The 25,251-nt window shown below is 42.2% G+C and overlaps 1 protein-coding gene across 1 annotated transcript; it reads right to left on the bottom strand.

Annotated features, from left to right (window-relative positions):
• Positions 1-462: 462 nt before the first annotated feature.
• asic1a (acid-sensing (proton-gated) ion channel 1a) lies at positions 463-21,226 on the bottom strand. Its single transcript, XM_053625781.1, has 10 exons — positions 20,244-21,226; positions 17,389-17,584; positions 7,427-7,574; positions 7,094-7,221; positions 5,560-5,710; positions 4,065-4,121; positions 3,506-3,659; positions 3,292-3,383; positions 2,444-2,523; positions 463-599 (listed from the first exon to the last, which is right to left on the bottom strand). The coding sequence occupies exons 1-10, from the start codon at positions 20,606-20,608 to the stop codon at positions 483-485; spliced, it is 1,488 nt and encodes a 495-aa protein (XP_053481756.1). The 5' UTR covers positions 20,609-21,226; the 3' UTR covers positions 463-482.
• Between the last annotated feature and the right edge of the window lie 4,025 nt (positions 21,227-25,251).

Here is a 25,251-nt window from a genome sequence, read left to right as displayed (position 1 = left end):
TTTTTTTTAAACGGACGAATCGGAGGGAAATATTCCAGAAAAGCAGCCGATGAGAGTCCGGCGTCGGTGGGAACTCCTTTAATACTGTTTAAAAACCATCTCGGGGAAATCCCTCAAGAAATCGCTCGAGAAAACGCCGAGAATGCATTTCCGGAAATTCTAGGCGAAAACGGCGTCGACTTTGAAGATGCGAAAATATTCAATTATTTTGATTTATTTTGGATTTCTTTTTTTAACACGACATCATTCCCATAGTTCCATTTGTGTTACTCCGGAGTTTGGATGAGTTTATTATTATTCTAAAATGTGGAATAAAAATGAAAATAAAGAATGAGTGCGTCTAAACGTTTGACCGGTAGTGTATATAGACATTATATTTACAGTGATCTAAATAGAAGCTGTATTATGCGCAGGAGAAATAGGATGTACAGGACAGTGTTTCACTGAAACGCTGGTTGCGCAGGTTTATAACAGTAAGGTCGCTAATGAAACTGGCTGACGTGACATTTGACGTCGTTGCGCCCCATCACCGTGTCATGATCGCTGCTGTTGTTCTGATGTTTCTTTTCCGAGCAGCGACACAGCTTGTATTTCGCTACCTGAAAAGAACGAGAGAGATGGAGAGAATTACAAAGCAAGGATGAGTGGCACAGTTTGCTTCGTTTCAGTACGCGCTATCATATTTAGGTCCGGCTGAGCTGACCATTTTCCCTTCCGTATCACCAAGACTGTTTGGGTTCCTTCGCTTGTACCAATCAGAGGTTTCCATGGAACACTGGTTTACCTGATTGAAGCGCCTTTCAGTCTCGGATTTCTGTTGTTTTTTTTTTGCAGTTAAACCCTGGCTGGAGCACTATTTGTGACGTGATACTGCAATGCAACAACATAAGAATACGCTTATCACCTAGTCACAGGTAGTAGCAGCTAGCAAACAAGCCTAGATGTATTATTCTCAGTAACGCAGAGGAAATTAAAAAAAAAATTGGGGTAAATCGAGAGAACTGGAGCTGCTCGTGCGATTTGACTGCGTGGACGTGGGACGTCACATCACGTAATGGTGAACATCACAAATACAGACATATCTGCTCACCATCACTTTGGTTGAGACATGAGCTTTGACGGAACGAGCCGTTTGGGATCCAAAGGAGTCGACTCTTACTGGTGAGCTGAGCCAAATGATCTGATTCACTGAAAAGAGCTGGAATTCCCATGACTAATGAGTTGAGCAGTTGTGTGAGTAGGAGGAGTTGGCAGAGCTGTTGGAAGATCACAGATTATGCAGTTTCGCATTTAAGGAACAATATCATAGGCATTTCAAGGCTCATTTTATTTGTCATTTTGACTAGAGAGCTGCACGTAATTGTATAATTACGGTATGGTTCCTCGGCAGTGCTGTATGTTGATTGGCCGCTATACGCCCGTTTAAGCTGGGTTCTTGGAAATGAACCTTTCATGTAATGTATGTGAAGTGATTCTGAACGTTGTGTAGAAACAGAGCGCAGTCATGGGAATTTTGTCTCTTTCCAGTGAATTAGGCTCGTTGATGGTTTTTTTTTTTCTTCTAAACCAGACAAATTGCGCAATATTTTGACCGGTGTTATGGCTGAAATTGTTTCAAGAACAACTTGTGTTGAAACATGCAGGCAGATCGTCCCTGTCACGTCGCCTCATACGCGCATCCGAGAGTCAAACACACGTCTCGCCATTCGCTCTGTCAAACAGCCCAGATGTTAAAAAGTTTTCCATGGAAGCATTTTGATGAAATTATACCGCATTGCATACATCTACAGCCTAAGAAAAAAAAATCTCGTATACGCGAGTTAAAACAGTTGGATCAACTCCGTGAGTCGACTCGTTAGCCAATGACGAATCACTACTGCTCATTTCTCTGAGAAAAACACACACGGGTCGATACGAGTGCAAGCGAACGAGTTAACCTGTGGGTTCATAGCGTTAAATAATAAATCAGCCCTTTTCTGCTTGGGTTACCAACGCTCGTCGTATTGACAAGCAAAATGCTTCAAAAATCGTTCAGCGGGCTATTTGCAAACTAATGAATATTAATGATAACTGTGGGTGTCAGGGAGAAATCGTGGAGACATGAATTTTTATCAAATAAAAATTATTTAAAAAAATAAAAATAAAAATCACTTAATGTGCTTCATAGACATTCAGGAATAACACAAAAACTCCCCTAAATAATAGCAAGATATAAACCCTTTATACAGGTATAATAAACTGCTAATGTACTGATATACAGTATATTTTAATCAATGCTGTTCTTTTAATTATATATATTTGTTTACATGTACAGTCATTTTACACATTTTATACTCATGTCTACTAAGTGCTATTCATTTGTACAGGAGACAGGTTGCCAGATAAGTCAGAATTCACTTTCATTTATAGACAGGTTTAAAAAAACACGAGCTTTTGAACGCACCTCATACAGATAATCAAAGAGCTCGAGAATAGTGAGAATGCTCGCGCCAATGAAGAGTCCCATCTGTCCTCCAATATCACCTGGAAACACACACACACACACACACATCGCGTCATCCTGATGCCATCACACATTGTACAATGTAGTACAAAATATCTGCACTACTGCCTTTACATTTATACTGCACCAATTTACATTAAATAAAGAAGATAATATACTTGTGATGGGGGTGTGATGTGGCACAACGCGTCAGCCGAGTACCGCGACCCCCGAAGTGCATTATTTTAGTTTAACCGAATGTCCTGGAGTGTGTTATTCCACATATACCACAGCAATTTGCCAAAGACTACAGTGTTTAATTTATTAATGAGCGGCACATTGTGCATTTTAATGGTTTAGAGTAAGACTTAATGTTGTCGAACATCTAAAAGACAAGTTAGTATGTACGTTATCACTCGTCCTTCACCAGCCTCTGTCTCCCTAACCAAGATTTAACGCACACCTTCCGACCAATCAGATTCGAGCATTCGGTTCTATGCGCTGTAGGATATCCAGTCCTTTCCGAAGGCATAATATTCAATATTCCTTTGATTAGGAACTGTAACGTACTCAACGTACGGGTTCAGTGACGAGAGAGCGACGTCGCCGTAATCCGAGAAGAGATGAACGAGGTATCCTAACTAAAAATGAATATCTGTTTCTGTACAGAAAACCTCATATTACTTTCATGTACTCATCTCTTCCTGAGAGAGAAATCTCAGCGCTCCTCACGGAGGTGAGTTCACCCCGAATGATTAAATGAAGTAAAGCTAAGGTTAAAGAGAATTACTCGGTAATAATGAACTCACCCAGCAGTCCTGCTACTTCGTAGGCTTTCCTCTGCTCAATGGTCTCGTAGTTCAGAGCTTCGAAAAAGATGTCCAGAACGAGAATGTTGTCTCTGTAAAAACAACAACAACAAAAAAACAAACAAACAAAAAAAACACAGCTAACAACAGTGTTAGCCAACATGTCGCCATTTTAAACTGTACCCTCGAGCTCGTCATCAGCTCGAGCACTCACGTGATGTACTTCTCGGACTTGCTGAATTTCTTGGCGAGGTATTTTGCGGAGGCTTTGCTAGGGATCTTGACGAAAGAGAGCTCCTTGCTGTAGCGCGTGGTGTTGCACGGAGTCTCACACATGCAGTACTCGTTATCCCTCTCCACCAGGTACGCTGAAGAAATACGGGAAAAACTACAACGATCAAAACGATGTCCGCTAAATCGAGCAAACGTCTGTGTACCCCGAGGGCTCTACTGGTATGGAAATGGTTAAAAGCCTCACATGCTAATCAACACATCAGCAATGTAGCCGAGTAAAAATCAGATCAATCAAACAGATAAAGCAGTTAAAAAAACAAGAAGTTCTAGACTGACCCATAAATATAATCCATTAAACATGAACTGGTTACAGGCTAGAAGAAATGAGTTTTTTTTATATAGCTTGAAAGCCATGTACGCTGAAACGTATGAAATACACACGTATTTTAACATTTTCATATCTGCTATGTCCGAAGCAAAACAGCCTCTGTCGTATTGTTCAGTACGATACACACTAATAACGTTGCTTGGTTTCTTACCGAGCGCCGAGTCCGCACACACTTTATAGAGCTCAGGGCTGCAGTACGGGGCGTCACCTGAAGGGGCAGTACAGAGAACATCTCATAGCACGCTTTATTTTACAAAAAATAAAAAAAACAAATAGTATAAAAGAGGATTACAGTTTTCTACGATCGCTATGAGAATTTCTTTGATGCTTTTAACAAATTTTCCGAACTGTTAACGCACCGACACACCTACAACACACAACTGGCAAAGCGGGTAATTTCATGCTCCAAATCACACGTTGTAAACTAAACTCCAACACTCGTTAACACTAACACAATACACTATGTCTACCAAAACACTTAACACATGTTCTCTTCCAACAGGAAGATTTAGTCAATCATAGCAACAATGTCATAAAAACACTAACATCAGATGGAATTACAGAATTTTTCATTCGGACCAAGACGCTTCACATACAGTACGTTATGCTCCGTGTTACGTATTCGGAGCAGTAACATATACGAACGAGCGCATTCATATAAACCTGCACTGCGGTCAGAGCTGCTGTTACAGATCATTAATCCACATCATCTGACCAATCAGAATTGCGAGCGCAGTAAACAGCAACGAATTACGAGTCCATATTTGGCGTGACAAGCCGAGAGTTTTTACGGATGCACCAGTGGTCTCAGGTACACGCGGTGCAGTTTTAATAAGGAGAATCTGCCACAGTCTGCCACACTCGCTTCTGTTTTTGCAGCTACAGCCTGACAGCCAGTTTTCATTTCACGTCTGAATAGTGGTCTATTACCTAATTACTGTTACTTTCTTTACTCACATGCAAACATTTTTCCTGAATGATGAATTTCATTTTGGTCTTGGAGAGCAAATGTTTTTGTTACTGACCCAATAATGAAGAAGAAGAAGTCATAAACTAAAACAATATCTATATTTAAAAGATCAGGGTGCCTAGGTGCTGTATATATATATATATATATCCCCTATACCCCGCCCCCTTCACCTCCCCCAGCAGGGTATGACGTTTATTGTTAAAACACATAAGGTTTTAGCGATAAAAGAAAACGTAATATTCAATCATATACAAATGGGAACGTGCGATTCCGCATGAAACGAAGTGGAGGTATAAGGATGCCCAACAAATTCTGCACCATTTCAGCAAAATACGGAGGATTACCTACAGGAAGTCCTGCAGAAATCTAAAGCGATAAACACTGACTTTAAAGGAGTGATGCTTAATGTGTAAGCCGTTTCTCCAGTCTTACAGGGAGACTTCTAGGCCTTTGAATCTGTGTAGTCAATAAGAGCGACGTTATGTGATGGCTTTGGCTTTGAGGCCCTCTGAATCGCTCAGTAATCCGTCTCGGATTGTATGCGTGCTAAAGCAGTAAGGTTGTGAAGAACGTCACGCCAATCATAGTCCAATATCCCTAACCTCAGAACCAGGAGCTAGTCCACCGAGTTCTACACCACCGACATTCTGTGTGTTAGCATTGTTTCATGGCCTACCAGGCATATGCACCATGCGGCAGTTGCAGTTCTCCACCAGGTAGCGCGTCTCGCAGTCGATGCGGCACGCACTGAGGCTGTAAGCGCTGAAGAAGTCAGAGTCCGGCGAATTCATCTTGCAGTTCCCCCACGGAGGTGGCAGGAACACCAGCTGAGAAACAGAGACGCAGATTAGATTTAAAAACATGTACACACACACACAGAGTCCACTATCAACACACACACACACACACACACACACAGTGGCAGGGAAGGAATTAAAATAAGCATCACGCATGAAAACAAATATATATATATATATATATATATATATATATATATATATATATATATATATATATATATATATACGCTTGAAAGTTTGCTGCATGACCCACTTTCTCTTGAGATTCAGTTCACGGACAGATATCCTGACGCTTTCCTTTAGTATTTGCTGGTATAATTCAGAATTCATCGTTCCATCAGTGTCCTAGCCGTCCAGATGCAGCAAAACAGGCCCAAACCATGATACTGCCACCACCGTGCTTCACAGATGGGATAAGGTTCTTATGCTGGAATACATTGTTTTCTTTTCTCCAAACATAACGCTTATTTAACCCAAAAAGTTCTATTTTGGTCTCATCCGTCCACAAAACATTTTTTCAGTAGGCTTCTGGCTGGTCCACATGATCTTTGAACTGCATACAGTCAGCAACGTTCTTTTTGGAGAGCATTGGCTTTCTCCTTGCAACCCTGCCATGCACACCATGGTTGTTCAGTGTTCTCCTGATGGTGGAATCATGAACGTTAACATTAGCCAGTGTGAGACAGACCTTTCGTTGCTTAGAAGTTACCCTGGGTTCCTTTGTGACCTCGCGGACTATTACACGTCTTAGAGTGATCTCCCTCCTGGAGAGGGTAACCATGGTCTTGAATTTCCTCCATTTGTATACAATCTGTCTGACTGTGCATTGGTGGAGTCCAAACTCTTTAGCGATGGTTTTGTAATCTTTTCCAGCCTGATGAGCGTCAACAACTCTTTTTCTGAGGTCCTCAGAAATCTCCTTTCTTCGTGCCATGATACACTCCCACAAACACGTGTTGTGAAGCTCGGACTTTGATATGTCCCTGTTCTTTAAATCCAAACAGGTTGCTCAGTCACTCACACTTGATTGTCGTCCCATTGATTGAAAACACCTGACTCTAACTTCACCTTCAGATTAAACTGCTAATCCTAGAGGTGCACGTACTTTCCCCGCTCACAGATATGTAATATTGGATCGTTTTCCTCAATAAATAAATGGCCAAGTTATAATATTTTTGTATCATTTGATTAATTGGGTTCTCTTTATCTACTTTTAGGACTTGAGCGTGAAAACCTGATGATGTTTAAGGTCATATTTATTCAGATGTATAGAAAATTCTAAAGGGTTCACAAACTTTCAAACACCACTGTATGTATGTGTATATATATATATACACACCTTTTTAAGTAATTAAAATTCAAACGCAGTATTTAACAGAATGTGACATTTCCAGTACACACACGACGTACCCGCTGCTCTTGGCAGGAAACGAAGGTCTGGAATCCCGGAGCGACGCCAAAACCCAGCTGATCTATGAACGGCGGCTCAGACTGACTGTGAACCTGAACTTTGATCCCTGCTTCAAAAGACGTCTCATCTGATTGAGACAAAGAGAGAGAGAGAGAGAGAGAGAGAGAGAGTAATATGAAAGTAATACAGGTAGAATTATGAGTGAAACAAACACAGTGTTGCTAATTTTTTAATTATTCTCTTCTTATTATTATTATTACTACCATTGATCCACCTGTCTGTGAAGTGATGTGTGTGTGTGTGTGTGTGTGTGTGTGTGTGTGGTCTCACACCTGTTTCTCCCCACACAGGTAAATATTCATCCTGTTGGATGTCCAGCATGAGCTCCAGGCCGTTCCCCATCCCACCCTTCACACTGAGCAGTGGTGGACCGCTCTCACCCGAGTTAAATGTGTAGCACTTCCCATAGCGTGTGAACACCTGAAAACACACAAACACACACACACACACACACACACACACAAGACTTTAAGACTACAAGTGAAGCCCGGCCACCCGTAAAAGTTCCTTAAAATGAGGCAGTGAAATGTTTACGTCAGGGTAAACAGTATTGCAATATCGTGCTGTTCGTACGTTTAACGCAGACTGTTTTCGGTGGTCAGTGCAGCCGGGGTGAAAATCTCCTTTAAGCTCTCGGACACAGCTGATAGACACTCAGTGAAGCTGGGCTTCCTGGGCTGTTTTAATGGGACCAAAGGAGCTTGCACGGAGCTCGCACGTTCTCTGTGTGCTTCAGGGATTTCCTCCGGGTACTCCGGTTTCCTCCACGAGTCCAGAGATATGCTTTGTAGGCTGACTGGCATTTCCAAATTGTCCGTAATGTGTGAATGTGTGTGTGAGTGTGTGTGCGGTTGTGCCCTGCGATGAGTTGGCACACCGTCCAGGGTGTCCCCGAGTTCCTTGGGGTAGGCTCCAGGCTCCCTGGGACCCTGTGTAGGATAAGCGGTATGGAAGATGGATGGATGGGATTTTAACGTGTCATTTTGGGCCACGCCCACACAACGTGTGTCCCTTGGGGTTTTGTGTACACAAAAACATCTTAAGGTTTATTGGACACTGCACTTTTCACATATCCCATTTGGACACATGGCTTATCCTTAAGACGATTTGGAGCGCTCTCAAAGGGGCGGAGCCTCGTAACCACCTGCCAATCAGTGAAACGGTAATGAACATGACTGACATCTTAAACTGAAACATATCGCCTCAGAGCTTTTAACGTCGTTACGTACACAAGTCGTACAGCTTGTTATTTTATCACGGTCATTGGTAAATATTCTAAAAAATAAAAAAAAATTGCAAGAATAAAGTTATGTTTGAGTATTTGTGTTTGTTTTTTGTTTATTTAGAGGTCTAGCTATCCAGCTGTCACTAGCTTCTTCAGTGAAGTTGAGTCTGCTGTTTAGCAGCTTAGCGAGCAGACACTACTATTGTCCAGACTGAGAATTAAACAGTAGATGAAAATATCAGCTACTGCTACTGACACACACACACACAGACACACACATACACATACACACACACTCATTTTTAAGCACACAAAGAGTTCTCATGTCTGCAGATGGTGGTGGTTTGATTTCCAGCTCAGTCATTTTGCTATTTGCAAATAAAACAGAATTACACTACATGGGAAAGCTAATAAGAAAGACACACACACACACACACACACACACACACACAGACACACACACACACACACATAGAGAGAGAGAGAGAGAGAGAGAGAGAGAGAGAAGGTACCATTTAGACTTGCTGAGTTATTAGAGAGCTTCTGTTACTATGGTAACGGCACCCATAAAGAGAAACAAAGAAACACACACACTCACACACACTCACACACACACACACACACTCACACACAGTGTGGGCTTGTTGTCCATTTATTTCTTTGATACATTGATAAATTATTAAAGCTCCTTTAAGTAACATCGCTTTGGGCATTAGTTGCTTTCTGCAGTGTGTGTGTGTGTGTCTGTGTGTGTGTGCTGGGGTGTAAAAAAAGGTCATGAAACAGTCTTCATATCTTAAGTTACCGAGCCCTTGAGTATGCGTGTGTTTGTGTGTGTATGCGTGTGTGTGTGTGAGTGTGTGTGTGCGTGTGTTTATGTGTGTGTGTGTGCGTGTGTGTGTGTGCGTGTGTGTGCTGGGGTGTAAAAAAAGGTCATGAAACAGTCTTCATATCTTAAGTTACCGAGCCCTTGAGTATGCGTGTGTTTGTGTGTGTATGCGTGTGTGTGTGTGAGTGTGTGTGTGCGTGTGTTTATGTGTGTGTGTGCGTGTGTGTGCTGGGGTGTAAAAAAAGGTCATGAAACAGTCTTCATATCTTAAGTTACCAAGCCCTTGTGTATGTGTGCGTGTGTTTATGTGTGTGCGTGTATTTGTGTGTGTGTGTGTGTGTGTGTGTGTGTGTGTGTGTGTGTTGGGAGGTGGTTGGGAAGGGGGGGGGGGGTGGTTAGTATAGTGTTTTTATATCTCAGTGAGGCTCAAATGTCACCATAAGGACAGGGATATCTGCTAGTTTTGACCTTGTGGGGACATCTGGTTGGATCTCAGAAGGGAAACTGCTTCATTACCAAAAAAACCCCCAAAAACCTTTTATCTCAAAAACGAAAAAAAGCAAAATGATTTTGTTCTAGTAACTAAAGTTACTAGAAGGTTAGGGTTAGATTTAGAAGAAAAAAAAAAGGCCTGAGTCCAAGTGAAAGTAAGACCAAGTCAAGATGGAAATACCATCAGATCCTATTGAACTTTTATCTTTATTAGCTGATGGAAATCGACGTCTTTAATTGCATTGAGCAATATCACCAACATGCATCACTTCTGTACCGGCGGATAAGAGTCACACTACATCAGAATCAGTGTGTTAATGGACTGATGATTTATTAACTCAGCTGTTAATAATGTGGATGAGCAGATGTGCTTACAGCTGTGCGTCGTTTCTGCCACTAAGCTCCAGGCACATTACAGGCAGGGAATTCGGTCATATTTAAGCAGTACCACATGAGCAAAAAGTGCTGCTGTACTGGATATCGGCACGACGGTGATTCAGCTTTAGGCACGAGGCCACAGTGCCGATATTCAGTACCAAGTCGTGATTGTGAGTGTTATATTGCTTTTATCCAACCGTTCTGTTAATAAGACGCAGAGCAAACATAACGGATCATGATAGTTGTAATAGTAGTAGTAGTAGTAATAGTAGTAGTAGTAGTAGTAGTAATAGTGGAAGTAATAGTAGTAGTAGTAGTAGTAGTAATAATAGTAGTAACAGTAGTAATAATAGTAGTAGTAGTGGTAATAGTAGTAATACTAGTAGTAGTAATAGTAGTAGTAGTAGTAGCAGTAGTAGTAATAGTAGTAGTAGTAGTAGCAATGGTAATAGTAGTAATACTAGAAGTAGTAATAGTAGTAGTAGTAGTAATAGTAGTTATACTACTAGTAGTAGTAGTAATAGTAGTAATACTAGTAGTAGTAATAGTAGAAATACTAGTGGTAGTAATAATAGTAATACTAGTAGTAGTAGTAGTAGTAGTGGTAATAGTAGTAATACCAGTAGTAGTCATAGTAGTAATACTAGTGGTAGTAATAGTAGTAGTAGTAGTAGTAATAGTAGTAGTAGTAATAGTAGTAATAGTAGTAGTAATACTAGTAGTAGAAATAGTAGTAGTAGTAGTAATAATAGTAGTAGTAGTAGTAATAATAGTAGTAGTGATAGTAGTAGTAGTAACAATAGTAGTAGTAGTAGTAGTAGTAATAGTAGTAGTAGTAGTAGTAATACTAGTAGTAGAAATAGTAGTAGTAGTAGTAGTAATAATAGTAGTAGTAGTAGTAATAATAGTAGTAGTGATAGTAGTAGTAGTAGAAATACTAGTAATACTAGTAGTAGTAGTAGTAATAGTAGAAATAGTAGTAGTAGTAGTAATAGTAGTAGTAGTAGTAATACTAGTAGTAGAAATAGTAGTAGTAGTAGTAATAATAGTAGTAGTAGTAGTAGTAGTAATAATAGTAGTAGTGATAGTAGTAGTAGTAATAATAGTAGTAGTAATAATAGTAGTAGTAGTAGAAATACTAGTAATACTAGTAGTAGTAGTAGTAGTAATAGTAGTAATAGTAGTAGTACTAGTAGTAGTAGAAATACTGGTAATACTAGTAGTAGTAGTAGTAGTAATAGTAGTAGTAGTGCACACTGCACCTTTAGTTACATTTAATGGCATAGTTGGTGCATTCTTACACATTAATTCTGAGAAAAGCATCAGTGAGGTCACCTTCTCTGCTACTACACACAGTGTGTGTGTGTGTGTGTGTGTGTGTGTGTGTGTGTGTGTGTGTGCAAAGCTCTCAAGGGCATGATATATGACTCTACATTTACAGATTACATCTATTGTAAAGGAGACAAAGCCCACAACAAAGCCCATAACTCTTTTTTGCCCCACCTTGAAATGTCATAAGGCTTGTTGCTCCTCTGCAGGAACTCACAGACGTTTTTTCGATTGCTCTGCCTGAGGACTGTGACAGAAATACTACAGAGGTGCATCAGTCTGTGTGCACTGAGCCGCTGGGTTTTCCCTCCTCTCCAATCGATCTGACCAGCTTGTCTGACTCAAGTCTCTGCTTTTAAAGCAGCCCCATTTCCACCCTGCTGTGTATCAGTGCGCATCACCTCCATCACCCCAGTGTCCACTTGCAGCACAAAGGGAAGAGGGTGTGGCAAAAGGGCCAGGGATAAATATCCACAAACTGTTATTACAAAAACTTCACATGTATTGGTAAATATTGAGGACATTTTGGTCTCCATCACTGCCGTGTTGGTTTCTCCTCATTATTTACCGTTGCATTTGTAAATCCATAATTAATTAATATTTGACCACATGTTCTTTGTTTTCTTGACTTCTGTCATCCCACTGCATCACATGTGTTCATTTTTCATTTCTGAGTGTGTCAGGATAGCAAAAAAAGTCTAAAATAGCACATTACAAAATACAAAATTGTAGCCTACAAAATCCGGCTTCATACTTAGAGAGAATACATAAGACTTCCTCTCATGACCACATTTGTAATTTACACAACCCCAGTTGCTTAGTTTTCAGAAGGTGTTGATTAATTTTCTATAACAGCCGCTCTGACATTAGTGCAGCTGCAAATCACAGGTTTATATTAACACGCTCGTTCTAATGCGACCCACAGGGATTCGTACGGCTGACGCGACACATAATTGGGTTTTTATGGATAATGCTTTTTTTTTCTGTAAAATGTTTATTGAACATCGTTGGAAGGAGTTTCCCGCGTAAGTGCTTTGCAAGTTTTCCGACGCTGTAATTTCGTCAGGGCAGATGAAGTTGCATTTCTTGGCTTCTCGGAAACATGACAAGCCGTGTGGAGTTTTTGATTTGCTTGTTCGATTAACTTTAAGAGAGAGGGAAATGAGGTTGACGAAAGAACAAGTGCTTATAGCTGCTATAACGTAAGTGATATCAGGGAGTAACTTACTTACAGGATGTTAAAAGGGTGGTATAAGATGAATAAAACACATCGGGACAACAATCAGTGACTACGTTTACATGGACAGCAGTAATCTAATTATTGACCTTATTCTGAATAAGACGATATTCTGATTAAGGTGTTTACATGAGTCGCTTTTTGAATATTCCTTTCATGTTCCTGTTTTACGTGTTCTAGAAAATAGAGTGATTAACAGCACACGTCATTACGTCACCGCGCCACGCCGTCCGACGTTCCCTCCAGAATTTCACGTATCGACATACAGTCCGTCTTCGTTATGGGACCGTGTACAGTTTTGGGTGTTTTTATTTAAAATTTTTACGAACGCTTCAAGCGCGGTTAATTATTTGTCGTGCTGTACGTGCAAACAGACGACTGCATGAAGCCGTGGGCTGCGTCCCAAACCGCATACTTACCGTCTATATAGTAGCCGAGATACATGTATTTCACCTACTATAGGCCTATAGTAGGCAAGTACGCGGTTTGGGACGCAGCCGTGCTCTCTTGTTTGCCCTAAAACGGTTGAGCGCTGCCGTGTGTGTACGTGTCCTGTCGCAAAATGCGGTGAAAACTCCCACACGACGTTAATAGTGTGATTAAAGTGTGTACATGTCTGTAATACACGTCGATAACGCGACTAAAACAGGAATACTCCACACGTCTTAATTCCATTTGTGTTTACTTCGAGTATGACTTTAATCGGATTAAGGTCATTAAAAATCGCTGATTACATGCTAGTTTCTTAATCAGAGTATCGTCTTAATCGGGTTCATATCGGATTATTGTTGTCCATGTCAACGTACTGATTGTCAGGATGGTAAAAGTAACTCCGGTTTGCATCGGACCGCATCACACCGGCATGTCATTGATTACGTTCCCTATAACGGCACAACAGTAGTGTTTTACTCCTTCCTAATCTGTAAAATAGATGGAGCACTCGACTAAACCCAGTGTGTGACTCAAACGTCTTTGAAACATTCAGTGTTTCAACTCTCACCTTTCCATTCTCACCTTGCCTCATCTACAATTACAAAAAAGCCTAATTGTGTCGGTTTTCTCGGGTAAACTCGGCTTCTGAAGTCTACACTGATGTTGAACTCCAGCCTTCAGCTGTTTCAGAGCACATCAAACAAACCACCTTTGATACTAATGACTGCCTGACTGAAAACCTCTGTGTGGAAGAGGTCCACTTGGCTGAAAAAGCAGATAATAAAAAAAAAAAAAATGAAAAACAGTGTGAACTATAGAGAGCAGTCATTACGGCAATCCATCAGGAGACAGAAAAACAGAAAGAGAGACAGAGCGAGAAAGGAAGCAGGAAAGAAAGAGCACTGCATTAGTGGGGGTAAAAAAAAAAAAGTGGAAAAAATGGCTACGGTGATAAATGTCAGGGTGTGACATCTCAATCAAACGTCACAGCTAACATTTACAGATGAAATATCACGTCTGTCAGCTTCGATTTTTTTCACACAGGGTTGAGAAGTAAAAAGCCGTAGATTGATTTTTCGTGGAAATATTATTATTATTTTTTAATATTCTAGCCTTATATGTCAGTACTAAAGCCATCCCTTATACAGTTATATACTTATATAACCACTATTATTTCTCAGTAACAGGATATGACTGGGTATGCTTGTCTGAGAGACACTCTGTTCTCTCACAGTTTCTCTTCGTATCTACAGGGAGTACCAAAAATCTCCATACATAGGGCAAATGAACACATTTGAGCAAAAGATCTTCCAGTATTCCGCCCCCCATGACGTTACAGCGTTCAGCGACACGGTGAAGTTTTGCTCATGTTTACAGATTACAGTACATTATGTCCCACCACAATTCAATAAGTTGCTGAAGAGCTCGAGGTTTAAAGACAGACATATATTTCACCAGACGGTTTCTCCAGCTTTGCTCCTGGTGAGAAATGGCATTTTGGTTTGAGAAGAAGCTTTTAATGCAGTTTATATAAGGAGCCATGGTCAAATGGGTTTACTTAGCTCTAAAGGTTTCTTGCTACACCATCCGTCTTTCTAACAACTCTTTGAACAAAAGCGTTAAAACTCTTAGTCATGTCTGAAGCTCTGCAGACTGCGTGGGTGAAATAATGGCAGCTCCAATTATGGCCCCCTGCCAGGCACATTGTTACCTGACATGTAAGAAATTACTGTGGACAGTCGAGTGGAAAAAGTAGTGTTTGAAGTGACATCGTTCGTAGAGGTGGGCTGGGGACCTAGGGAGAAAGTGTAGGCTGGGGAACGGTGTTGGATCCTGTATGTCGACTGAATGCCAACAGTAAAAAAAAAAAGAAGTTTTTTTTCATCTAGTCTTACAATAAGTTGAAATAAATTAACATTTAAATAATTTTAAATAAATACATAACATTTATAAATAAATAAAAAAATTAAAATATATAAATAATAATAATTAAAAATATATATAAATAAATAAATAACATTTAAATAAATAAATTAACATCTGGAAATAAAAATGAATGGAAATTGATTGGAACGCAGAACAGAAAGTAAAACAGAAAAAGCACAGAAACATCGTACGCACTAGAGTATGGAGAATTTTTTTTTTTACCCTTTTTTTAATTTTTAAAACAGACGAACAATTTCCCTTTCTGCGATCAGAAATCATGGGGGGGGGCAAACTTTCTGTAACGTCCAGCCTGGACATTTCCCCTCCAGACTGCCACAGGGTGTCCTCGCCCGAATTTTTAAACGCTTCTTTGGTTATCCCATGCATTTCCTGTTTGAACGCTATATAAAGCACATCGACAGTTCACTAGTCACGGAGCCTTAAAGTTTGCCAGGCGTTCTTGTGAGCTGTGCTATTTCGGATTGTAATTTCATGTACGGCCTTGCCTTTTTCGCATCTTGCCTTAGTCAAGCCCTTGGACTTTGATGAGAATTCCGATATCTGGTGTATTTTAACCTTGCTTTGTATTATGTTTTGGTTTTGTCCTGCTATTAGTGTTTTTGGTATCGACCTAGTCTGACCTTGAGTCTCCTGTTAGTAAACCTGCTGCTCATGAAGGAAGATGGTTATTTATAATGTGGCTGATGCTTTTATGCAAAGTGACTCGCAATTTTTCGAAAGAAACTGAGCAGCTGAGGGTTAAATGTCTTGCTCAGCAGTGCAGTTATATGGTGCAGGATTTGAGCTCACGATTTTCGAGCTTCCAACATGCCTCAACTTCATGCTATGAATGTATGCATGACCCAAAGGATGAGAGGAACGTGCACTCGCATTTCTACAGCATCACCTTGTGGAGTTATTATCGCAAATGTATGTCTAAAATTTGCCCTGTCGATGCCGTTAGAACGTTTGAGGGCTGTACACCAAAATTGCTGTGTAGGTAGCTGAGACTGTCCTCTATCACTGTGCCAAATTTCATAAAAGCACAGTCTCTTGTATTATAATTATTATTAATATAAGAAGAAAACATATCATTACAATAGGGTGCCTATGCACCATTGGTGCTTGGACCCCTAATCAATCACATTATTTAAATATGGACAGTTATACTTTGGAGTTTTTCTGTGAATCTTCACGGGTTTTTATTTAAAGTCATTAGATTCCATTTCCCATCATTTATAGGCATAATAACTCTGATACGGTTGGGTTTCCACCACTGTAACAGAATTAAAGACCCCCTGGGTTTGTTTAATAGACCCTACTTTGAGAACCACAGCCATACATGCAGCTGGACTTCTGGTAGCGGCTTGAGGCGATGTTCACAGCACAGTTTCTTGGGCATAAAATATTATTATTACAAAAAATGAGTTTTTGGACTTCATTGAATGATTGATGTCATATTTTATAGACTAGGTTCTATGAGAATTTTAATCAGGTTTTTTTTTTTTCTTTTTCCAAAGAACTTTTGAAGAAATCAATACAAAGTCTGCTTTATTTCTCAGAGCTAGTTTCCCCCCTGTATCAGTATCGGGAAAGAACAAGAGCTTGAGCGAGCTCTGAAATCTCCCAGCACCCTCCAGCACACCTCTCTCGGTGGATTTAATATTTAACGCTGACCTATTTTAAAAGCTGCGGGGTAGGGTATTTTGGTCCTGCTCAGGGAGCTTAAAGTAGCCTGAGGAAAAAAAAAAAAAGAAACATAGAGGAGGCTGAGACTGACTGTACCGCTCTCTCAAAGCGCATATGGAGTGGAACAAAGTGACAGGGATAATTAGAAGAATCATACAGTCTTCCAGACTTCCAGAAAAAAAGAAAAATGAGGCTGTTGTGGTGGTATGAAGCTTAAGGAAGTAGGACACAGCTACACACAAGCACACTGCTGTGAAAAGAATGGCTTGTTTGAGACCAGGGGTGTGTATAATGGGGCGATTCATTCATATTAGCTCAAGGAGAACACAATCACCATAGCAACCTCAAAGAGGTGTATAATTGTCCTGAAATGCACCATCACCTCCAACTTAGCTGCAAAAATTGTTTCCTTTTGCCCCCCCCAACGTATATGAAACATCAAATATTACTACGCTCCAGTGCTATTACTCGGTCAACAGTTGGTCCTGTCTGAGCCTCTCTTCAAGCATCACTGAGGATTAATCCTGGCAAATACTCAGCGAAACCTGAGCGTGAGCCTCGCCGTCTGCCAGCCTTTAAATTATGTCCTGTCGTATCCTGTTTCCTCGTTATTCAGCACCACTCGTGCCACTGTAAACACCTCAGGGCTGGAATACAGAAAACCACAGCTAGCCGGAGCGAACGGAGACGCACTCACCACTTTGAAGTCTTCGGGCCGACACGGTTTTCCCCTGAAGTGGCAAGAGAGAAGCATGTCTCTGATGTCGTGGCCCGTTCGGTTGTAGAACTCGAGCATGTTAAACGGGCGAGGCTTAAAGTTCTGGAAGTCAGCTTTGATCTTCAGAGCCTCCAGGACGCTCTCCTCGACCAGGTGGACATCCCGAATCTCGTATCTGAAACAGAGGGAGAAAAATGCTGAAATTATTGAAGTTATTGAAGAAGAAGCGCCATATTGGGCAAGATGAAGCCCCGTGTTGGGCAAAGGGTTGGATTTAAGAACCCCTAGACTGGGCAGGAAGTCTCAGTGTGAGCATTATGAAGTGTCAGGTTAGTCAGAAAACCCCATGTCAGAAAAGCCTATGTTGAAGCCTCAACATAGGCAGGAAGCCCCAGGTTGGGCAGGAAGCCTCAGGGAGGGTAGGAAGAAGCATCAGGCTGGGGAGAAAGCCCCAGATTGGGCAGGAAGCCTCAGGGAGGGTAGGCTGGGGAGAAAGCCTCAGGTTGGGCAGGAAGCCTCAGGGAGGGTAGGAAGAAGCGTCAGGCTGGGGAGAAAGCCTCAGGGAGGGTAGGAAGAAGTGTCAGGCTGGGGAGAAAGCCCCAGGTTGGGCAGAAAACCCCAGGATGCGCAAGAAGCCTCAACATAGGCAGGAAGCCCCAGGTTGGGCAGGAAGCCTCAGGGAGGGTAGGAAGAAGCATCAGGCTGGGGAGAAAGCCCCAGGTTGGGCAGGAAGCCTCAGGGAGGGTAGGAAGAAGCATCAGGCTGGGGAGAAAGCCCCAGATTGGGCAGGAAGCCTCAGGGAGGGTAGGCTGGGGAGAAAGCCTCAGGTTGGGCAGGAAGCCTCAGGGAGGGTAGGAAGAAGCGTCAGGCTGGGGAGAAAGCCTCAGGGAGGGTAGGAAGAAGTGTCAGGCTGGGGAGAAAGCCCCAGGTTGGGCAGAAAACCCCAGGATGCGCAAGAAGCCTCAACATAGGCAGGAAGCCCCAGGTTGGGCAGGAAGCCTCAGGGAGGGTAGGAAGAAGCATCAGGCTGGGGAGAAAGCCCCAGGTTGGGCAGGAAGCTTCAGGGTGGGCAGAAATGAGCATCAGGTTGGTCAAAAGTCCCTGGTTGGGCAAGAAGCCTTAGAGTAGAAATGAGCCTAAGTTTGGGAAGGAATGAGTCTCAAATTTGTCAGGAAGGGCACCTCAGGGTGGGCAGGAATGAGCCTCAGGGGTTTTTTTTTTTTCAAAGTAGTGTGAATTAAATAGAGTATTAACAGTATTTTTAATACTATAACGTATTAAACAACAGTTTATGAAATACAAAATTTTATGAAATGTCTGTATGAATGAATGCATGAAAATTATATAAACAAAATATTGGGGGGGGGGGGGGGGGACGAAAAAGATTTAGATTTCATTCAGATATGAAAAATTCAAACCCCTAGGAGAAATGAGTAGTAATTATGGTGACTGAAGACGATTTGACGCCTTTGACAACTTAGCCACATAACAGCAATTAAACATCCACGCAAGGTCCCCCCCCCACAAAGGCTGAATAATGATAAATTACATAAATTCATAAGGTTTTAAACAAAATAAAGAGAATGTAAGAGAGTGTGTGAATGTCCCTTGGTGTATCCATGTACCTCAGAGCCAGACTACAGCGACAGGCATAACTAAAGTCAAATTTGGACCCCAGTCACACTGTTGCTCCGCAACACTGCAGCAGGGAAAACCTTTCACTCTATTTCCTAGTGCCAAATGGCAGCTTATGTTAAAAGCAAAGCCAAAAATAACATCTAATCTCGAGATTCTGTGGAAAAAATGTTTCACTTCAATAACCCTGAGGCCTTGCCCAGCCACCCTGAGGGCTTTACCTAGAAAAAACTTGCTTTCTGATGACATTTGCTACTCAATTCTACAGAACAGCAGCGGGACCCTACTGGCTCGACTGGTGCTGCATATATCTCTCTGCCAGAGATGCACTTACACGCACACACACACACACACACACACACACACACACACACACACACACACACACACGCTGCTATGGCTGCATGCCTACACTGCATGCTTGTCTGTGTTGGATTTGACCACAATCAGTGTTAACTTCACACCTTCCTCATGGGGAGGCACATACACATTCCGCTCAAACAGTCAGCAGAAGTTGCTAAATAATGCCAAGCACTAATCTGTGTAATGATAAGCAGTCTTTATTGGTCACGTATACATTACAGCGCAGTGAAATTGTTTTCTTCGCATGCCAGGAAGTTGGGGTCAGAGCGCAGGGTCAGCCATGATACGGCGCCCCCTGGAGCAGAGAGGGTTAAGAGCCTTGCTCAAGGGCCCAACAGTGGCAGCTTGGCAGTGCCAGGGCTTGATCAGTAACCCAGAGCCTTAACCACCAAGCCACCACTATAAATCACGGGTTCATATTGATGCGCTCGTTTCAACGATAGTTGAAATCAATAGAATAGAGTAGAATGGAATAGAATAGAATAGAATAGAGTGAAACTTTGGGAAGAAATCAATAGAATAGAGTAGAAAGGAACGGATTAGAATAGAATAGAATAGAATAGAATAGAGTGAAACTTTGTGGGAAGAGAAATCAATAGAATAGAGTAGAATGGAACGGAATAGAATAGTATAGAATAGTGTGAAACTTTCTGGGAAGAAAAGAAAATGATAGAGCTATGCTATATGAGACCAGAATGAAGCTCTGTGAGACAACAGAGTAAAATAGAATAGTATAGAATAGTGCTTTACAGATGAAGAATAAAATCAGTGGCGAAAAGAATAAGTCGTTATCAGAAGAGAATAGAGTAGAGTAGAATAGAACAGAATCAAGTCACCTGGAGTTGAGCATTGCGAGCAGCTCGCCTGCGTGGTACAGGTCGTTGCGCGTGACCTTGCTGAAGCGGAAGGCGTTGAGGTTGCAGACGGTGACGGCGGGGAACAGAATGGCCGGAGCCACGATCTCGTCCACTTTGGTGACGTACGGAAACTCCAGGTAGAACTGAACTCGGTCCACGCAGACGTACAGCAGGAAGCCCAAGGAGCCGAGGAAGAACAGCAGCCACAGGCAGCATCTGGCCGTCACTCTCTCGTTGGAGAAGATGTGAGCGATACCGTGCAGCGTGGACGTGAGAGCGAACACCTGGAGAGGAGGCGGATGATCGCCGTCTGTCTCTGCAGCCGGCTCCACTTTCACATCCATCGTCTTGGCGGCGTTCGTTCAGAGCGGTTCCTGCTTCTCTCACACGGGGAGAAAAAAACTCGCCACTTTCACGTGCCTACAGCGTGCACATGATCCAGAATCCCCACCAGTGATGCTCCTGCTACGAACAGCTTTAGCTACTATCAGTAGTGGACACGTATTTCACCCTTCGAGACGATTTTATTTCGCATTTAAGCTTCCGTCTGGTGCATCTATTAGGGGTTCTGGAAGCAGCTAATTGGATCCTCACTCACAGACGGTATAATTTCACGGACGCTCTCAACAATAAGAGCCACTCGACATGGACCAGCACTTGGCTTTAAAAGTCTAAATTTGCATTACGTTTTTAAGTAGCAATTTCCTGCCCACGCAAAAAAAAAAAAAAAAAAAAAAAAGACAAAAAAAATCCCTCGTTTGATCTGGCGTTCCCACGGAAAAGAGACCGATACTGTAATCCAGTCCTCATGAACCGCTCGTCAACCCTTATTTATGTCTGTGTGAGTCACGGTTACGCTTAGCACGCTAGTCGCGTCAGAAGTAAACAGAACGGACGGACGCTATAGTTTTTGATTTGATCCGATTTTGCGTTATCGAAATCGACGGCGAAACGTGCTAGCGTACTACGATTTTAAAATCCCGCCTCGACAAGGTCACGAAACGGCGAAGGGTTTTTAAAACAGGCTACGTCACGAAACGCGCCGAACTCGGCTACGATCGTCGAAAAATGGCGGACGTCAGAAGACGTGCTAACGAATTTGTCGCTAGGTGTAAGGTGTAATTAAGCTATGAAAAACGGCCGTTTTTGAAATCGTCCGCGGTCGTTTCTCGAAGCTTTGCGGGTAACGTCAGGACGACGGTTTTATGCGGAATACAGCGAATGTTTGTCGATCAAAAATCCTCCCGCGCTTATACTTATGGTTTATTATCTTTTTTTATTTACGTCATCGCCTCGGGAACGTTACGAAACCTTACGGAAATAACCGCCGGCTTGTTTTTTTTTTCCCGTCGTTGGGTTTTGGAGAAATCGCGAGTGAAACGTATCGTACCGCTCTGTTTACGTTCCTGTTTGCTTCGTGTTGGTTACGAAGAGATCAAACTGTTGTTAGCGTACCACGATCGTTAGGAAAACCTCCGAGCTACACGCTACGATTTTAGAAATCTTCTTCAGACGGTTAACGTGAAACGTTCCGAAGAAACTCTTATTACTGTAGGGTTCTAGAGCAACCCTTCAGGTGCTCGATCGGACCTTTTCGGATAGAGTTTACGAGTCGTGTTTTTTTTGTTTGTTTTTTACGAGTTTGTCGGGACGTGCGAGTCGTAGTTGTCGTCTTTCAACCTCACGAAGCAATAAAATCGCGACTTGCGTATGAAACAAACATACCATTTACGCTTTTGTAATATTGTCGTAATCGTGACGTTTCCGTGGTCAGGTCAGAAACCAGATGTTCTGGGAGGAACATAACACTGGCTTGTTTGAGGTCTTTGGAGGAAGGTGTTATGAAAGTGCAGCATGCAGCTCTGGTCAGTTTTCTTCTGCTTTGTGCTGGTTAAGAAGAAATGTCAATTGTTCTAGCTTCCTAACACAGGTTTTTTACTCCAAAATGGAAACCTTTTGCTGTCTTTAGGGTTCTCCCAGAGAGATGAACTAAGGAACCCTTTTATGGTGCTAGATGTAACCCTTTTCCTAAGATTGCACGTGACAAAGACTTAACTTCTATGCAGGAAAATGACAACGAGTCGTATTTAGTTGAAGTCGACGTCACGAAATCGTTGAAACGCGTTCGTGTGGAAATCATCAGCACTTGTTAGAATGTGGGGAGGCTGAGAGAGAGAGAGAGAGAGAGAGCGTAAACAAACCCAAACAGCCCCCTCGTGAGCGGCTCTCTACGGACAGTAATCAGAAAGAAATACAACTGGAGGTTGTTTGGCACGAGGCTGTTGGTCTTCTCCTGGAGCGCAGAGCGCGCGCACGGCGGTCGCGTCGCTTCACGCGGACTTAATGAAGACGGAGCGCAGCGCGCGAGTGTGACAGCTGCTGGAAAAAAAACGAACAGGTCCAGATCCAGCGATAAACCGCGCGAACAAATCAGCCCGAGCTGCCTGATCCTCCGGCGGGGAGCGTGTCCTCCTCACAGATCTTCACATCCTCACGGAAAATGTGTTCAACACAGCCGCGAGACGTGTCGTGATGTCCACCTTACAGCGCGTGCACGAGCCTCCTCTCCTCCAAGCTCTGAGAGCTGAGGATGGAGCTCACTGTATCTCTCTCTCTCTCTCTCTCTCTCTCTCTCGTTTCTCTTTTCTCTCTCTCTCTCTCCCCCTCTCTCTCTCTCGTTTCTCCTTTCTTTCTTACTCTCTCTCACTCTCCCTCTCCGTCTCTCTCTCTCTCTCTCTCGTTTCTCCTTTCTTTCTTACTCTCGCTCTCTCTCCCTCTCCCTCTCTCTCTCGTTTCTCCTCTCTCTCTCTCTCCCTCTCTCTCTCGTTTTTCTTTTCTTTCTTACTCTCTCTCTCTCGTTTGCTCTTTTCTTTCTTACTCTCTCTCTCGTTTCTTTTTCTTTCTTTCTCTCTCTCTCGTTTGCTGTTTTCTTTCTTTCTTACTCTCTCTCTCGTTTGCTCTTTTCTTTCTTACTCTCTCTCTCGTTTGCTCTTTTCTTTCTTTCTCTCTCTCTCGTTTGCTCATTTCTTTCTTACTCTCTCTCTCGTTTGCTCATTTCTTTCTTACTCTCTCTCTCGTTTGCTCTTTTCTTTCTTACTCTCTCTCTCTCTCGTTTGCTCTTTTCTTTCTTACTCTCACTCTCTTTCTTTTCTCTTTCTCACAATCTCTCTTATCTTTCTCTTTATCAATCTCTTCTATTCTTTTCTTCCTCCTCACTGTCTCTTTACCTTATCTCTGTCTCTCTCACTCTTCTCTTTCTCAGTGTCTATCTCTTGTTCTTCTCCCTCGTACAGTCTCTCTCTCTCTTACTCGCTGCTCTTTTATTTTCTCACTCTTACTCACTCTCTGTCTGTCTGTCTGTCTCTTTCTTTCGCTCTTTTCTCTTTCTCACTATCTCAGCTTTCTCTTGATCAAACTCTTGCTCATTCTCTTATTCCTCGATGTCTCTTTATCTTATCTCTTTGTCTATCCCTCTCTCACCCTCTCACTCCTTCTTCTTCTTTCACTTCACTTGCTCTGTCTCTCTCATCTTCGCATTGTCTCTCTCTTGTTCTCCTCTGTCTCTTTTGCTCTTTTCTTTCTCACGGTCTCGCTCACTCTTACTCTCCGTCTCTTTCTTTCTCTCTTCCGCTATCTCTTGCTCATTCTCTTCTTCCTCGCAGTCTCTTTATCTTGTCTCTCTGTCTGACCTTCTCCCTCTTCACTCTCTCTCTCTCTCTTTCTCACTGTCGCACGCTCTCCCTATTAACGTCTCTCACTTTTACTCTCCTTTCTTGCTATCCCTCTGTTCCCCATTTTCTTTCTTTCTTTCTTTCTTTCTTTCTAATGAACTTTCCTTGTGAACTTGTTTCTGGGTGTGTGTATATGTAAGTAATAAATCATCATGGGGGTGTGCAGTTAAATAAAACTTAATCAGTGATCATTTTCCTATTACTGCAAGAACTGGAGTGTTTTCTTCCACTCATACCAAACCACAAAAAAACACACTATGCCAAAATAGTAAAGACACCAGCGTTGTAGCGACGTTACTATTTCAGCACGATAGAATCCTGTTGGCTTGGTTTTCAGTCTCGTTCTCCATCACTTTCTTCTGATCGGCTGCGGCTCCTGCCGATCGTCTGACTTCTTTAGTGCCTGATGACGTTTGCTGTGTCTGAGTACAAATTCCCTGCCAATTTCGGGCCAACACCTTTGACACCGTGCTGACGTTGAATGACTATTGTCCTACTCTGATTGGCTGACTTACCAATCATGTTTTTTTGTTTGAAAATCTATGCACTCTTGTAACATATTAATTAATTAATAACATTTGTTGGACTATCGCATGAACGTACTCATTAGTGTCGACTAATGAAGACCTTCTGACAAATCTGAATAGAGAGGAGAGTGCCATGTGTAATATATTTCTGTCCCTCCCTTTCAAGCTGTTCCTCCTTCTCCCTTTCTCCTCTATCTTTCTCTATACCCCCCCCCCCTCTTTCTGAATATGGGTTAGAAATGGCTGGCCATATGGCAGTCGCAGGTGTAGCAGCTCTAGCGCGCTTCCATATCCAGCGTTTTCAGCCGTCATGCACAGACAGTCTGAAGGACATTACGTGCTCTTTGTACAAGGCAGTGAATCCTGTTGAGTAAATGGACTATAAAACTTAAAGCGGCCACGATCAAAGATGAACGTAGCCGGGGTTTTTTTTCTTTTTCTTTTTACTACCACGTTCAGTGTGTGCCAGAGCCTTTTTAGCATTTCTGAACAAGTCTGTAGAAAGAGGAATATTGAGACGGAATATTAAGAGAGGATAATGATGCACAAAATCCCCTTTTCATCCTCACTTGAAGGCACGCCTCATTTAGTAAAAGTGTTCGGCGTGTGTTTAACATTTTATTAATTATTATCTCTACTGATGGTCACCCTGAAATCATTTACAGTCTCATTGACAGGAACGACATCATAATATAGTGTAATAAAGACGGTAAGAAATGTTGGGGGTTT

This window comes from Ictalurus furcatus, chromosome 5 (genome assembly GCF_023375685.1).
Source record: "Ictalurus furcatus strain D&B chromosome 5, Billie_1.0, whole genome shotgun sequence".
NCBI lineage: Eukaryota > Metazoa > Chordata > Actinopteri > Siluriformes > Ictaluridae > Ictalurus > Ictalurus furcatus.
This window is presented reverse-complemented; position numbering and strand designations above follow the sequence as displayed.

What these genes read in the sequence shown, in the direction of transcription:
- asic1a (XM_053625781.1), bottom strand. Translation starts at nt 20,608, where the DNA reads ATGGATGTGAAAGTGGAGCCGGCTGCAGAGACAGACGGCGATCATCCG. An exon ending in GGCCCGAAGACTTCAAAGTG is followed by an intron (nt 7,575 to 17,388) that starts GTGAGTGCGTCT and finishes GTGTGTTTTCAG; the next exon opens with GTGTTCACACGCTATGGGAA. An exon ending in TCTTTGATTATCTGTATGAG is followed by an intron (nt 600 to 2,443) that starts GTGCGTTCAAAA and finishes CGTTCTTTTCAG; the next exon opens with GTAGCGAAATACAAGCTGTG.